Source organism: Aphis gossypii, chromosome 2 (assembly GCF_020184175.1).
Source record: "Aphis gossypii isolate Hap1 chromosome 2, ASM2018417v2, whole genome shotgun sequence".
Taxonomy (NCBI): domain Eukaryota; kingdom Metazoa; phylum Arthropoda; class Insecta; order Hemiptera; family Aphididae; genus Aphis; species Aphis gossypii.
Window position 1 is genome coordinate 8,180,568 of NC_065531.1, and position 17,579 is coordinate 8,198,146.

The window sequence follows — 17,579 nt, forward strand, 5'->3', positions numbered from 1 at the left end:
AACAGTTTTATTAAAATTTGTTATAAGTATACAATTTAAAAAAAAAAAACCATAATCTATGACATAGAAAGTAATGATTTTAATTTGCATATAAAAATTATGTTTTCTTTTGCAAATTTATTTAATTTATTTATTTATTTAGATCAATTTTAAAACTTTTAAAACCAAATTCATTAATTAAACAATTATGAATTCATCCTTTGAAGTCTGTTAGTTTTTATTAAATACTTAAGAAAAATGGTTTATTTAAAAAAAAATTGAATATTTTTAAATGGAGAAACATTTAAACGTATTAAACACATCATTACATAATATATTATATTCTAATCTAAAATGCCAATATTAAATGTATTATGATATATTAATTAATAAATTATTACCTACATCTCGTTGCTCGAAAACTTGATTGATTGCTTCATACAGTTCAATAAAACTACGAGTATTTTAACCATCCATTATTCTAAAATAAATAACTTTGAATTATTTTTTGATGCTTTGATCACGTATGACTTAAAACAATTAAAACGTCACAGACATAGGCGCCCGCAAGGGGGAGGGCAAGCTGGGGCATTTGCCCCCCCCCTGGCTTTTCAAAAATATGTTTTAAATTGAATGTTTACAGATAAATTACTATTTATTACATAACAAATCTTAACATTGCCCCCTCCTAAAAAAAATTCTGCGGGCGCCTATGGTCACAGATGCTCATTAACAAAAAATTGATAAAATTGCAATCGACTTATTTTTTATAACTCTTGTAATAAAAATATAATACATGTAACATTATGTTACACTTTCAAAAATTAGGTGTAATAATTACAAATTTTATTTGATCATCGCTCTTATTCATTTATATTTATATTCAGGATGGTTGCTATAATATTCCCCGAATTTTTATAAACTTAACTATTTCACGCTTTGGTTATTAGTCTCAATAATACAACATAATATTTTTAAATTATAGTTTTAAAAAAATGCGGACAGCCCTTTCTTAGTCGGTAAAAAATTAAAATTTAAACGTTATTACGTTAATAATTGCTTTTGTATTTGTTCTCGATAATCAACTTTAGTGAATAATTTAAAAATTATTATTAGTACAATTTATTAAAATTTTGTTATTTGTCAGTTTTTCACTGTGCTTTTTAAATAAAATTGATAATGGTAGTTATTTTTAAAAGTTCAGATAGACACATTTATTATTATTTATTTATATGATTTTTTTTGAAAAAATATGACAACTATTCGTATCATTAATTATTAAATAAAAACCAATATTAAAACTGTAAATAGATATGCACTGTAAGCATCATTTAATATTTTAATTACATAAATGCTGGACATAATTTATTCATTGAATATTAATATTACGAGTTTTCTCATTTTTTAACGATAAGACTACGAGAAAATATGTATGATAATATCCCTACCTTACTAGACCTTAAACTTTGACTTGTTAATACTGACGTGCCATTGATTATTCAACAGTTGCAGAACATAATGACTATCCGGCAAAAGAAATAGACACTATTTCTTTTAATATTTTGAATAATCGATTCGACAATATTTTTTTTTATCGTGTTATATGAGTGGATATTTATTTTTCAAATATTATTATACTTAAAGAGTGACAACAATTAAAAGTGGTAACATTAAACAATTTCAGACTTTATATGGTAAGTCCATTGATTTTTTCTTTAATTTGAATCCTATTTATGATGTTCGACATTTTACAAATAAGATAAAACAATTTAAACCGATATTTTTACCAAACAAATATTATTATAAAAATAAATAAAAAATGCTACATATTTACATCAATACATTTTTATTTTTTTAATTTAATAATAAATAATCTATTTAAAAAATTATTGTATGATATAATATTATTTGCTATTAAAAGTAGTATACGAATATTTTAAAAACGAAAAAGTTTATCTATATTTTTACTACAAGTAGGTAATACCGAAAACTGATAACAATATTGATAATATAATGATATTTAAATTGATAGTATTAATACGTAACATCTGCAAAATTTAAAATATAATAATTTGATCAAATATAATAATATAATATTGCAAATATTGTTAATAACAACTTTTTTAAATATGATCAACTATAATAGGTATTGATGGCTTATAAAAATATATCCACTCATTGTACAAATAGTTATTCACTTGACACTCAATTATTATTTCTAGAAAGTTGATATTCTACATTTACGATGGCGGATGATAGCAAACACTCTTCTTTTTTTCTTTTATTATTTGTCAAGAATTCAATAATTATGATTATTATAGTTTAGTTTAAAATCTCTCGATATGTATTATATCGTACCCAACTATATATATATAAACATATGTAATATATACATATTACTTAGGTACTAACATTATTATTTATTGTGATATAAATACAATATTTATTTGTATCTATAATTAAAATCATATTGAAACACCATCAGCTATAAATATTAATTTTCAGCCATTTCAGAACACAAATTATCTGGAATAAAGTATATTTAAAAGTATTCGAATACCCTTTTCACCCATTTATTCAATACAAAGTTTAAGTATTTTTTAAAACCAAGAGAATATAATTTAACACTAGAAATTAGAGAATTTAATTATTTTGGTTTTTTATAATATGATCAGTTAGTAAAATAAAGATAAAAAATTTTGACATTTTTTTTTGATTTTGTAAGATAATCGTTTAATCTTTGTGTAACATGTATTAAATTTTTCTTTACAAACATTTTATGAATGTTAATTCATCTTATATTTATGATATTAATTGACAATGCACATTTATTCGTCATTCTCAAATGTTTTCTTTAAAATGTAATAAAATACCTATCATATTTGATATTTTTTTTAATTAATAATTATACTTGATGTCTTATTTGATAATATGCTCTTAGAAACAGCTAAATTTTCAATAAATGTTCATCGTTTAATTACTAACCACTAATTACGGTCTTTGAAGATAATCAAATAACTATTAGATTAAAATCACTCGTTATATTCGAATTAATTTTTATTGCCTATTAAATATAAAATTAAGGTGAGCGTTAATAAACAATAACAGCTCTAATGTAGAACATTTGATTATTATTGAATAAAAATAAAAATAATATAAATTAGTGAACATTAAAATATTTAGTAGTTAGTAAATGAAACCTATGATACGTACAATTCTATATCCAAGAATAATTTTATTGTTTGAAATGCTGAGCATCAGCGCCAATACGAATACATTTTATTGTTAAAAATATCACGATATTGAATTTTAATTATTTTTAACTGTCAAAAACGGCACAAATATTTAAAAAATATAATACAATTTACAATAGCTAAGAACAATAAATTTACGTCTAATCTTAAATAGGTTGATTATATTTTGTAATTATATACAGCTATAACGTACAATTTTTATAATAATATACTAATATGTATACTGAGTATCTTATCAAATAACATTTATTATTTCAATACCTATAAAGTTATTGAAAATATTTTTTACATTATTTTCAATCAAAATAAAACAACATTTTTGAAATATATATATATTTTAATATTTTTAATCGTCATTTTTAAAGTTTTTGCTTTGAATGACAAATGACAGTATACATTTTAATTTCTTATTCTTTACAGAATATATTTCAGATTAAAATTCAAATTCAAAAAAATAGTTAAAGATTTATAAGTATTTGAGAGGACGTTGTACCCGCATATTGTGTTGTCTCAGTCTTACACACCTACGACATAGCAAATTTTCGTTCGCCAGTTTCAAAAGTATGCTGTTAGTTTTGATATTAGAGTGAATTGACCTATTATATAATTTAAAGGTAAGATTATTATCTAAGTCCCCACGTAGCCTTTTATTGATATTATTAATTTTAAGTAAGTAATGACCTCTTTGAAACTCTACATATTAAATGATCATAAGTTACTTAAAAATAATAATATCAATAAAAGGCTACGTGGGGACTTAGATAATAATCTTACCTTTAAATTATATAATAGGCTAATTCACTCTAATATCAAAACGAACAACATACTTTTGAAACTGGCGAACGAAAATTTGCTATGTCATACGTGTGTAAGACGGACACAACACATGCGGGTACAACGTCTTCTTAAAGTTTACTCGTAATACCCTACAAAATATTAGTCTACTACTAACTCGACCAAAAATTTAAAATAAATACTCATTAACTCATAAACTACTCGTTCCAAATACTCCCAACAATATTCAGCTTCGGAAAATGAATTAAAAAATGTACCTATATTGTTATTCAAAAAAGTAAAAAAATAAATAATAAAAAATGTAATGATTAAAAATATTAAAGAATATAATTTATTTTTTAAATATTATTTTATTTATTACTAAAAAATGCGTAAAAATAATATTTTAAAAAATGTTAATAGATTTTGAAATAATGAGTGTTGATCAATAAAAAAATCAACCTATATAACACAAATGTACTATCTTCGTACAGTAACTCGTTAATAAGAAATATAATTAATATTAGCTTATTGTCGTAATGTTACTTATACTTGACAATTATTCTTGTTTAATGTTTACTATTACATATATAATATCATAAAAACGTATCATCAGTATTTGTTATTCGTTTCTGACGAAAAGTTATAAATAATAATATGAAAAAATGTAGTTATAGGTACACAATTGTATAATAATAAATATTGATAATTATTAATTTTTATACTTAAATATCGGTATCAATTTTTATATATCGATATCTGAAAAATAAGATCGATATCAATGATTTATTAAACACTAAATATAGTATCTCTTTTCTTGTTGATCGCCATGATAGGTATTATTCATTCATTAACATAATTAAGAATAACCATTAGCCTCGTCCATCTTCAAGTTGCGTAGTATACAGAGTGATTTTTTTATCGTGAACCAGTTAATATTTCGGGAAGTATTAGGAATTTTAAAATAATTTTTTTTTTAAACTTTCTAGGTTTTTCTATTTTACATTTTGTTACAATTTTGATAATTTTAACTTCCTCCCTTATTTGATAAAACAGTATCCACTTTCGATTTTCAAATGGCAATACCTATTTTCGATAACGAAAATCTATAGGCATACTGAAAAAAATAATTTTAACGTTTATAGAATTTAATTTGAGAAATCCGTTTAAGACTTATTAATGCTTTGATATTCGTTCAGTTTACTGCTACTGGGCAATTTCTTAACACGTTCAATGCCGCGGTCGACACGTAGTCGACAAAATATGCATTGCCCCGGACGCCGCTGTCGACACGTAGTCGACAAATTAGTTATTGACTTTAATGTCTCATAACTTTTGCTGGAGTTGTTTGATTGTATTGAATTTTTCTTCTGGCCATTTGTGATTACATTACTAATTGAATGGTGTATTTGGTTTTATATTTGGTCTAAAAATACACCTGTTATTTCAACTTTTCCCGGAATGTAGAGACGGAGCTCCTTTTATTTGTTTAATACCAACATATATTGCATATCGTCGTCTAATAAAGTAATAAATATTACTTGACATTTTAATTAAAGATATTATTTATAAGATTCAATTTTTCCCGGATGTAGAGACAGAGTGGCTTTTATTACTATTAGTATAATTCTAATATACCTATATATATATATAATGCATATTATCGGTTAATACGTATTATTAGATGTTATTAGTTAAATAATATTATTAGTTATAAAGTATAAGAAAATATATGTTAGGTTCTAAAATGATATACAGAGTGTAACAGGAATATATGACAAATAACATAATATACTAGAATAGTCGACCGGGTGGAAATTTGTTGCGGCGACGCGGTAACGTACGGCGAATAGGCCGCGGCATTGAACGTGTTAAACCCAACAGTAAAAACCAGAAGTCAAAACGAAATTTTATCTCAATTTCACAATACCCATAACGGTCATAATCGATAATAACAAGATTGATAAACAATAATATTAGATAAAAAAAAGTGTCCTATCTTCACTCCCACCTGAACACCGGCTACCGAGTGTCACTGAACGACTAGCCAGCATTGCTGCTGCGCGGCTGTATGCCTGTATCAGCTATAAAGTATAAAAATAACATTTTACAATTTACCATTATGGTTACACAATAAAGCACTGGTTACTGATTCCTGGTATACGGTCTTATCACGTATTAGTAGATAAACGATAATAAATGCCGGCATTCCGGCAAACTGTTTATGAAAACATGTGGTTTTTGATTAATGTTATTTTCCCATTATCAAATATGGAATATTAATCATTAATTAATTAAGTACTATTCTTTAAATGTTTAACCAAAGAATACGTTTTAAACAAATACTAAATTATATGTATTATTTAAAATATAAATTTAAAGTTTGCGCCAATTATTCCAATGCATACAGCATACATATTATATTTTTTGATAGTGTTTTAATGTTGTAATTTGGTTAATAAATTTGAATTTAATTAAAAATATACTTCTGTCCAATCAGCAATATTATTATGTAGGTATATGGGAATCAGATTTCATACTTTGCCGACAACTTTATTTGTATAATTTATTGGTAAGTTCAATCTAAAATTAATATATTAGAATTGCATTTTTTTTACTAAATGATTTATACATATTATTATTAATAACTATGGTTCTAATATTTTAATTTTATTTCAGTGGCAATAAGTAGAGTTTATATAATTAATCAAAAAATACAGTGAACTATATGACTAGGCAGCTCAATTTGACCAGCAATTAATGCAAATTTACATTGCTTACTGTCTACTGGTATCTGATGACTATAAAAGAATAAAATATCCATATTTCTTTACATATTATATTTTAATCTTTAAACAAGCTAAATAATTTATTATGTAAGTATGAATTTTTTTTCATAAAATAAATAATTTGATGTTTATCATAATTTTTGCTTATTTTTTAGAAAATTAATTTTATTTTATTTCAAATTTCAACTGCAATTAGTAGTACTAACTTTTAATTCAAATATCTATAACAACATTGGATGAACAATTACAATTCGTAATTTTGGTTAGTCACAGCAATGTACATCTCAGCTGATAACTTCATAAGTATGAATAAATAATTTTTTTTTATATGTAGAATAAATCACTTCTATAATTATTTTAATGTCGTTTTTTAGTTGCATTCAGATAAAAAAAAACAGCGCAGCATCAAGACCAACTATTTCTACATATGTAAAATATTTGATTGTTATATTATTAGTTAATTGTATGTTTAAATAATTAGTTTAAGTTATTGATTTACTATTTTCCATAATTAGGAGTTTTTATTAACCTAAATTGGCAAATTAAAATTTTTTTTAATATGATAGTGTCATTTTTATGCAATATTAAAAGATTTTTTTTTATTAAGAAAGAATATTTACAATCTGTACACAATAATTACAATAAGCAAATTAGATAAAAAAAAAAGAATAAACTATAAAGTAACATGAATATCGTGTTGAGGAAGAAAGATTTTTATAGCATAAAATATTAATTAAAAATTAACATAATTTCAAAAAAAAGTGTAAAAATTAATAATTTTTTAAAACATCCATAGCCCTAAAAATATGTTGTAATCTAGAATAGATATTATAAAGTATGTTTAATGTTCATTTAATTTTTATTAATTTATCTAGGGTAGTGGACATGTTAAGTGTTAATATTTTTTATTAGGTATGACCTTACCCAAATTCTGCAAAAATTTGCACTACGGAAATTTGTTCATACTCTAGTAAAATTATTGATAACTAATGTGTTTATTGCCTTCGATAATTTAATATTGAATTAGTGTCCATTATTAATTGGTCTATTCACACACGAGATAGTTTTAAAAATGCAAATTATACATTATACAAAAAATATATCACACTATCACAGAATACCTAATATTTATAAATGGAAAATCAGGTAGGTACTATGAACAACAAGCTTTGGGCCTATAGCCTCGCATCAGATTAACAATACAGGACTCACTTCCTTGATGCACAAAACATTGTCAGTCTAATGTAGGTTATTTTTTGTATCACTTGATTTGTGTAATCAAAATGACTTACCTATTCTATTTTTTTTTTTTTTTTTTAATATACACAGATTGATTTGTAATTATCTATTTTTAACGAAATAAAAACTTTAAATAATAGGGACATTGTAAAAATGTATAACTAAAAAAAAAAAAGAAATGTGTGAATAGACCTTTAACTACTTTAGTTTTGTCTCTAAATCCTGAATCCAAGTACATACATTTTACATTAATTGTATCTGTATTTATGAATTATTTTTCTAAATACATAGAAATTGTTGATTTACTTTGTTTTAAAATGAATAAATGTTTTCTGATTATTATAATCATTTACTATACTACCTATACACCATATTGTTTTAAAAAAATATTTATTTTGTAATTTACTAGTCAATCTGATATAGAAATATAAATTATATTAATATGTATTTATTATGTATAATTACCAATTAATAAACTTAAATAAATTAAAAAATTATACAATATAATATATTATAATATTTGATTAATGATATTTTAGTTGTTTTATTATAGCATTTGTATATTATTATTAATTTAAAAAAAAAAACCATAAATATGAACAATAAATCGAATATTTGGGTAAAAATCGATTAATTCGATTATCGATTAAAACCATAATCAATTGATAATTAATATAAATATCGATTGTTTGGTGTGAATGGAGTAGAAAACCACCGGGATCAGTAGTGTCGTTATTTAAGTATGTTTGCAGTGAGTGGTCATTCTATTTATATATTTTTCCGTGTTCCGGCGGGAGTGAAGATAGGTTGCACTATTTTATCAAATAGTATTGTTTATCAATCATGTTATTATCGATTATGACCGTTATGGGTATTGTGAAATTGAGATAAAATTTCATTTTGACTTCTGGTTTTTACTGTTGGGTTAAGAAATTGCCCAGTAGCAGTAAACTGAACGAATATCAAAGCATTAATAAGTCTTAAACGGATTTCTCAAATTAAATTCTATAAACGTTAAAATTATTTTTTTTAGTATGCCTATAGATTTTCGTTATCGAAAATAGGTATTGCCATTTGAAAATCGAAAGTGGATACTGTTTTATCAAATAAGGGAGGAAGTTAAAATTATCAAAATTGTAACAAAATGTAAAATAGAAAAACCTAGAAAGTTTAAAAAAAAAATTATTTTAAAATTCCTAATACTTCCCGAAATATTAACTGGTTCACGATAAAAAAATCACCCTGTAAATAATAGTTGAATATTATTCCAAAATTAAAAACAAATTTACAATCCTGACGATTGTTTAAAACATTAAAATTATTACGAAGGTTATGTATTCTTTTCATACATTATAGCTATTATACTACAAACACTATACAATATTAACAAATTAACAAAAAATAAAATTTACTCTATTGTAAATAATACGCATACCGTAATACGTGTGCTAAATTACTAAATTATATAAATACAATTATCTATGGTTATTGGTAATTGGTACATACATCTTATAAATTAAATTCTGAAATGTATAGTTGTATTATTCGTTATACTGCTATTGTTTAGGATTTAGGAAATTAGGTAATGGTCTAATTTTATATATAAACAGTTATAAATAAATATCCGAATTGATTGATAGTATATGTACCTATATATTTTTATAAATTGAGATATATCGTAAATATTTGACACTTACTAATGTTGTTGTTCATTTATGCGTAAAACTTTCAAATCCTCGTTAGATACTGTATATCAGTGGTAGCCAAACGTTTGATCGCTGCCGATCCATCGCATTCATTTGAAAGGATCTATATTTTTGTACATTGATTATTACGACTATAATTCGTGTGGTAACTTTAATCATTAATTCAAAATTCTAAACATAATACTAACTAATGAACATTTACGAACAGTATGTCTTGATATATCAATCATGAAAACTATACGTCTATACACCAGCTTTTTATCAAATTATGCAAATGTACAATACCATACTTCAACATCATATTATAATATTATAGACATAATATTTATTACCCATATTCAATAATAATATTAAACTCTTCTTATTCTTAACCTGCAGGATAATAATTATTATAAACATTTTGATTTTATTATGAAAAAAATTACTATATTTATTAATAATGAATGCACTTGGCAATTAAAAATATTTAATTATAAAGAAAATAGAACATAGACAAATAATTTTATCGAAAAAAATTTAGCTACATTTGATACACATTGTACGACTACACGCGATGATATGATATTACTGCTATGATAATATTATGTATCTGTATATAACTATATTTGCTATTTGAAACTTAAAATATACCTAAAAAACGCATGAATTGCAATGAAAATAGTGGACTTTGTCCTTGCTTTTCATAAAAAATTAAAAATATTACATGTATTCTTTAAAAATTAAAACGGTTACAAGCATGTAAAGCATTATGACTGTTATTATACGTCGTATGAGTCGTTTAAAATTCAAAGATTTCTATAAAACATATACCTATTTTAAATAATTTATTATTTAATTTGTTTTTTATACAGTATATTATACTCGTATAAATGTATAATACATAGGAAATAATCTTTGCCGATTTAGTACAGCCATTTCGTTATGATTAACTGACACATTTTGAACATAACTAAAAAAAAAAGTACGTAGGTACTTACTATAAAATGATTATAATTTTATTATATGATTCGTTGATAATTTTTTTTCATTGCACGCATCTACATCACGGGACATTTGCAATCACTGTATGACAAAATGTATTATTATAAAGCTATAATAATAATAATTTTTATTAAAGCAAAAAACTTAGACGACAACCTATAACAGTATGCTGCTCGATAATATAGAGGCGGGTACACACCGGAGCATTTAGGTGTAATGTAACGCCGTAATGTAACAAAGTTCGTGCTCGCTTGAATGTTACGATGTTACGATGTTACAACGACCAGTATGTACGTTTTAAGCCGAGCACTACTGTGTATCGGTTGTTCGCTGGTCTATCCATCAGTTATTCACAGTTTGTTCTTGAGTTCACATCGTAGCAATGTCTCCTATTAATTTACAAGTCGCTAGTGCATCATTTATTTTAATTCATTCTATTATAAAAAAAGAAAAAATAAAAAAAAAGCGAAAGAAGATGGTGGCAAACAAATTTAATGAAGTCTAGGGACATATGTAGTGGATCAGATTTATTAAATTGTCTTCAGCAACAGGAAATAAGCGGACAATATAGAAATTTCGTTAGAATGTCGTCTATTGATTTTGAATTTTTAATAAATTTGATTGGTCCAAAAATTTCAAAGCAAGATACGAATTTCCGAAAAGCCATTCCTGTGCAAGAAAGGTTAGCTGTTACCTTACGATTTTTGGCAACCGGTGAATCCTATCAAAGTTTGCAGTACCTTTTTAAAATGTCAAAACAAGTTATTGGACAGATTGTTCCCGAGGTATGCCAAGCAATTGTAGAAGCATTAAAAGAAAATATACAGGTAAACTTGTTATATGAATATTTTGAATTATATTTTAACACTTTTTAACACAATTTAAAAATAAAACATAATTTATTCCTGTTCAATTTTTACTAGTATTAATAATAAAAATAAAAATAATATTGATAATACAAGTCTCTTTTTTTTAATAATAATAATAATAATAATAATAATAGCATAATAATAAAATATTATAACAAATAATAATAATAATAACAAACTTTAATAAATGTATCATACTGTAAACACTTATTATTATAATAATAAAAAAAGAAATAATAACCTTTATAATTGTAACTTTTTAAAATGTTGTTTAATTTTAATATTAATTGAAAGATGAATTATAAGAACTAAGATCATAGGCAGTAGGATTGGGGGAAGGGTTAGTGTTGTACGTAGGAGGCGAAGGGCTTGTATTATATGTAGAAGGCGAAGGACTAGGAATGTAAGTAGGAGGCGAAGGGCTCGGATCATAGGTAGAAGGTGAAGGACTAGCAGTGTAAGTAGAAGGTATAGGGCTCGGATTGTAGCTAGAAAGCGATGTGTTGGGATTGTGTGATAATAATGGTTGCAAATGAAGAGGCTGGATTTGATTTATACTATTAGGATAGTTATATTCGTAGAAACCTTGGCAAGCTTTAAAAATGATGTTACCAAATTCATGTTGAACAGCATTTCTTGTTTGTGGGGAAAAACTTTTTAATTTGTTTTCGATATACTTTCCATACGCACTGCATTCGGTTTCTTCTACGGGTTTTGCCGCAGAAGTTAAAATTGAAAATGCTTGGTCAAGCATATAATCATCATCAGTTTTTTTTTTTTTTTTTGGACGAGTTGATGGAATATTAAAAATGACCGAATCATCTTGGCTTGTAGTGGACTGTAAAACATCTTCGGTTTCCTTATTTTTACCTTCAGTGTCCATTCGTTCTTCAACGAACTGAAATGTACGTAAAATTAAGTACGTGTAAATATTGATTTTATAAACCTAGATAACTAATTTATATTCTAAAAATCTTAACAAAACTTTTTGACAACAATATTGTAAATTAAACATTTTAGAAATAGTTCACCTAAAATATGTATTTAAGTTGTATGTTTATTATTTGTTTAATGTCAATACATACAATTTTGAATTTAGTGTTTTTTTTTTGTAAATAGCATAGTAAAAGTTAAATAAATAGGTAGCCATCTAACTCTATCATCTTATAACATGGCTATGTTTTACCTAATTATAAATAGATATTGATATTACATATTTTATATACGAAAAATGTTGTATGTTAAATGCAATATTTAAAATATTTCTAAAAATTGTTGATAACGTAGACCATAATATTATAGATGAATAGGGCGTGGATTTTTATGTAAATACCTACATAATTTTATTGAATACAAATTTCTCAGTTCTGATTTAAAATAAGCACGTTTCATTACACCCTGAATAAAATGAGACTTTTTATTATACATTTTTTCACATATTTTGATGTGAATACATATTTTTAAATATTTTACTAATATTATCTACATATTTCGTAAATATTTCGCTTTTTCATACCTAGGTATACAATTTTTATTTATACCTAATAAAATTATTATATTGGATTTGGGAAATTTTGATCTATCAGCTTTTGATTTACGGAGTGGTTATAAATAACAGATAACTAATATAATTATAAGCGGGAGATTACAATTCCTAATGTAAATTTGTAATTTTTTAAAATATTTCAGGTTTTTTAAAACATATTTTGCCAAAAATTAGAACATAATATTTATTTTTTTATTACATAAAAATCTGCGTCCTATTGACAAAAAATTGAATACTTTTTAAACAACAAAATAGTTAGTAAATATTCTTAATTATTACGAATTTTGTCAATATTTAAACGTCAAACGCTATTGATATAATAAATAATATTAGAACAAAAACAATATGAAAAATAAAATTTAAGTAATTAATATTTTCTATAATAATAATTCAATAACTTGTATATCTATATTATTATTTAAAAATGTTTAGATTCCTACGACACCTGAAGGCTGGTTAGCTATTGCAAAGGGGTACGAAGATCGTTGGAATTTTCCTCATTGCTTAGGCGCAATGGACGGAAAACATGTAGTTTTACAAGCTCCATTTCATAGTGGAACCGAGTATTATAATTACAAAGGATATTTTAGTATTGTATTATTTGCACTCGTCGATTCCAATTATGACTTTATATACGTAAATGCCGGATGTCAGGGTAGAATTTCAGATGGTGGAGTTTTCAAAAATTGTGAGTTAAATAAAAAAATGGAAAACCACTCATTGAATATACCAGCCCCAATACCATTACCGGGAAGAGAAAAACCCGTGCACTATTTTGTACTTGGCGATGGGGCATTTCCGCTAAATGAACATGTAATGAAAGTGTATTCTGGTGTACATCCCAAAGGTTCAGTCAAAAGAAATTTCAATTATCGTTTATGCAGGGCCCGTCGTGTAGTAGAAAACGTTTTTGGAATTTCATCTTCGGTATTTCGTGTTTTACGTAAGCCTATGCTATTAGAACCCGAAAAAGCAGAGATTGTTGTGATGGCTGTAGCACACCTCCATAACTTTTTACGGAAAAGTATAAATTCGGTGAACATTTATACTCCGAGTGGAACATTTGACAGAGAAGTTGGTGGACAGATAACTGCAGGAAATTGGAGATCGGAAAACAATAATATTACTTCTTTATTACCAATCCGGAATATGCCTCGTAGATCGCCGTTGGATATAAAAGAAGTTCGAAATGAAATCGCAGATTATTTTGTAAATGAAGGGGCGGTTTCATGGCAAAGCGACTATGCATAATTTTATTTTATTTTTTTTTTTTGGTACCTACTTTTTATTTATTTAAAAAAAATTATTATTATTATTTTAATGCAAACATTACTATCATACATTTAATAAATATAATACATTCAACTCGTGTTTAACATTGTATTAAATTTTCAACATTTTTTGGGTAGCTAATTTTATTTATTGACATTTCAAAAAAAAAAAACATAGGTAGTAAAATCAATACATAAGGTGATTACTCCGTTCAAAATCTAAAATAATGTTATAACATTTTTAATTTTTACTTACCGTGTTTAATGTAGGTCGTGGATTGTCCTTATCCATAATAAAGGCCAAACTTTTGAAGGCAAACCATGAACTTTCATAAACTTCATCCGTTCCTTACATAAAATAATAAAAATATACCTATTATAAATTGATTTTGAAATATGTTAGTAAATAAGTGAATTTGTAATATTATAATTTATAAATAATGCGTATATTATAATATATAATGTGCTATTTGTAGTCTTGCAGATATACGAATACTAAACTATCCAATTTATTAAAATAGAGTCATAAAAATTATATTGACATTAACACAAAAGGACGAAGTGACCATTCCAGTTGTTGTATTTGCTTATTTTAGAGACAGTTCACAAGGGCAGGTTTATACGTATTATATTTCTAGTGTATCTATTTATAGCTAATAACAGTCTTGGTAAGAATACGCATTGAAATACTTGGTGTAATTTGTATTTAAAATAAAATACTTAATTTTAAAAATATTCAAAATACTTGAAATAAATACTGTTTTTTTCAGTTGAATACATTTTATATTGAAATATTTATGCATAATTCGAAAATAGATAGGTAGGTTCTGTGATATGCTTATTTGACGAAACCTAATTTATAATAATTTATAAGTTACAACCATTATAAAAGAATATTTTATAAACAAAATTTAAATAGTATTCGAATACTTAGCAAGAATGGTCACTGGACACAGTGGGCACCGGTTAATAATATTATATTTAAAAACATTTTAAAATTGTTATATAAATTATTTATAATTACCTGAGCCAGTTCTCTGGCTATTTTTCACTCTTGCTTTTTCTCGCCGAAATGATGCATTAAGGCTGATCATTTTTTTTTTGCATTCATCAGTTGTGGTCTTCATTTGTTTAGCCAAATCTTCCCACGCATCCGATTTTGCTACTTTATTATAATATTTTGGGTCCTTTGGAAACCATAAAACGGTTTTATTTTTGTAGCACTCAATGAGTTCTAACACCTTCTCATTGTCCCACTCCATTTTTTAAAAGAAAATTATGAAAAAATTCAAAAAGAAAAACTTAACTGAAAACAGCTCAGCAGAGGTAAGCGATCAGGGCGATTCGCTGCGAGCAACTGGTTTACCGTACACACTAGCGTCGATTCGTAATGTAATATCCCTTTGATGTTCGTCAAAATACCGACGCTCGGGTGGATCGACGACTTCGCGAGCCGAGCACTCACGAATGATACAGTAACACCGTACACACTTGAGCATTACAGTTACATTACAGCGTTACATTACACCTAAATGCTCCGGTGTGTACCCGCCTTAGGGGTTCACTTCTAAGGATTTTACTGTATATATATATATATGGTTACTCCACGGCTGTATAGTATAATTGTTATTATATAGCATAAAAATAGGTATAACGGATTTTTTCGAAAATCAAACAACCAACAAAGCTCTATATATATAATGTGTTACGTATAGTTCGTTGGAATTGTAGGTTTAGTCAAACAGAGCACGATATTAGCAATAGCCAATAGGATACAAAATAATATGTTCGATATTTATTATTACTGTGTACCATAATATCACTGTTATATAATATATACAGTATGTTTACCTTAAATGAGTTATACGTATCGCGTGCACGAGACACGTGAGCCGGCGCTTGTTCTATTCCACATTACCACGTGTCTCACGGCGTATACCTACTGACAAACGCGCTCCCGAGTCCCGAACAGTTCGTGTACCTGCCCGTGACACCGCGTGACATATAATTTCGAGCCACGTGCTTTTATTTTTCTCTTAAACCCTTTTCTCACTCTCTCTCCTCTCTCTCTCTCTCTCTCTCTCTCTCTCTCTCTTTTACATACACTCTCTCACTCTTGTACCCGGACACACATGCAAACTCGCTGAAATCGGGTGGACCGAATGGGTTAGCGGCCGGAAACTATGTTGGGCTCTGAAAAAGTGAAAAATCAAAAAAGTTATCTAGATACAGATAAGGATGAAAATAAAATGATTATTTAAGTACAGATGAGATAAAAACATAACACGTTTTGATCTAGATGATAAAATAAATGAGTTTAATTTTAATAATAAGGAATAAAAATTAAAATATAATTTCAATATTATGATCAAATAAATATTAATATAACATATTATAGAATTATATTTTATACTATATTACAATTTATATAGTAGTAATACTATAAATTTGTCGTTTTATTGAAAATTTTTTGATCAATATTTAAAATAACTTATTTGGATTTAAAAAAAAATCCTATTAATTATTAGTTAGAATTTAATAGTTAATAAAATATAATATAATAGTTATAAAATTTATTTTTTTTTAACTTCAAAAGATATCGAAAACGTGTTTGAAACAAGTTTTAAACTTGTTTAAATAATCTAAGAAAATTTTTTAAGCAAATAAAACGTTAATTTTGTTTAATTTAAAAACCTTATTTTTTCCAGCCGTATTTTTTAGCGAATTGAAAAGAAAAAATATTTTTTTATGTTATACATTTCGTGATCAAAATTTTTCATTTTTGACACTCAGCTTTGCAGGAGAATGTCATAATTTGTTTCTACGACAGTTATCTTTTGCAATTTAATACCAACACTTATTATAACTCGTTTATGCGTACATACTACTAACATTAGTATCTTATGATACCAAATTATTAAATGGATCATGGTACACCTAAATTTAGGTAGATGCTTATTTTTAGAATACTCAAAATGTTCTCAAACTTTAAACTATGAAATATTTTGTTTTTATACCAGAAAATCAAGATCTATCCATAACAATAAAATTTCACTTGAATCATGTTATATAATATAATATGTCTACATTAGAATTTTACCGTATATAGGATACGATGCTTGTAAAACAATACATAAGTACAATTAACTACAGTTTAAACTCATAAAAAAT

The 17,579-nt window shown here is 25.6% G+C and overlaps 3 protein-coding genes across 4 annotated transcripts in view; 2 read left to right on the top strand and 1 right to left on the bottom strand.

Moving 5' to 3' along the window:
• The first annotated feature begins 1,488 nt into the window (after positions 1-1,488).
• Positions 1,489-17,579, top strand: part of LOC114124944 (cryptochrome-1) — a 28,781-nt gene continuing 12,690 nt past the window's right edge. For both annotated transcript variants that reach the window (XM_027988396.2, XM_050199815.1), the window contains exon 1: positions 1,489-1,673. The gene's annotated coding sequence lies outside the window, so the exon portion shown is untranslated. The remainder of the gene's footprint in view (positions 1,674-17,579) is intronic.
• LOC126549712 (uncharacterized) lies at positions 10,905-14,395 on the top strand. The gene is made up of 2 exons (XM_050199816.1): positions 10,905-11,549; positions 13,570-14,395. The coding sequence occupies exons 1-2, from the start codon at positions 11,217-11,219 to the stop codon at positions 14,386-14,388; spliced, it is 1,152 nt and encodes a 383-aa protein (XP_050055773.1). The 5' UTR covers positions 10,905-11,216; the 3' UTR covers positions 14,389-14,395.
• Positions 14,650-15,988, bottom strand: LOC126549713 (uncharacterized). Its single transcript, XM_050199817.1, has 2 exons — positions 15,433-15,988; positions 14,650-14,756 (listed from the first exon to the last, which is right to left on the bottom strand). Exons 1-2 carry the CDS (start codon positions 15,668-15,670, stop codon positions 14,650-14,652), a joined length of 345 nt encoding a protein of 114 aa, XP_050055774.1. The 5' UTR covers positions 15,671-15,988.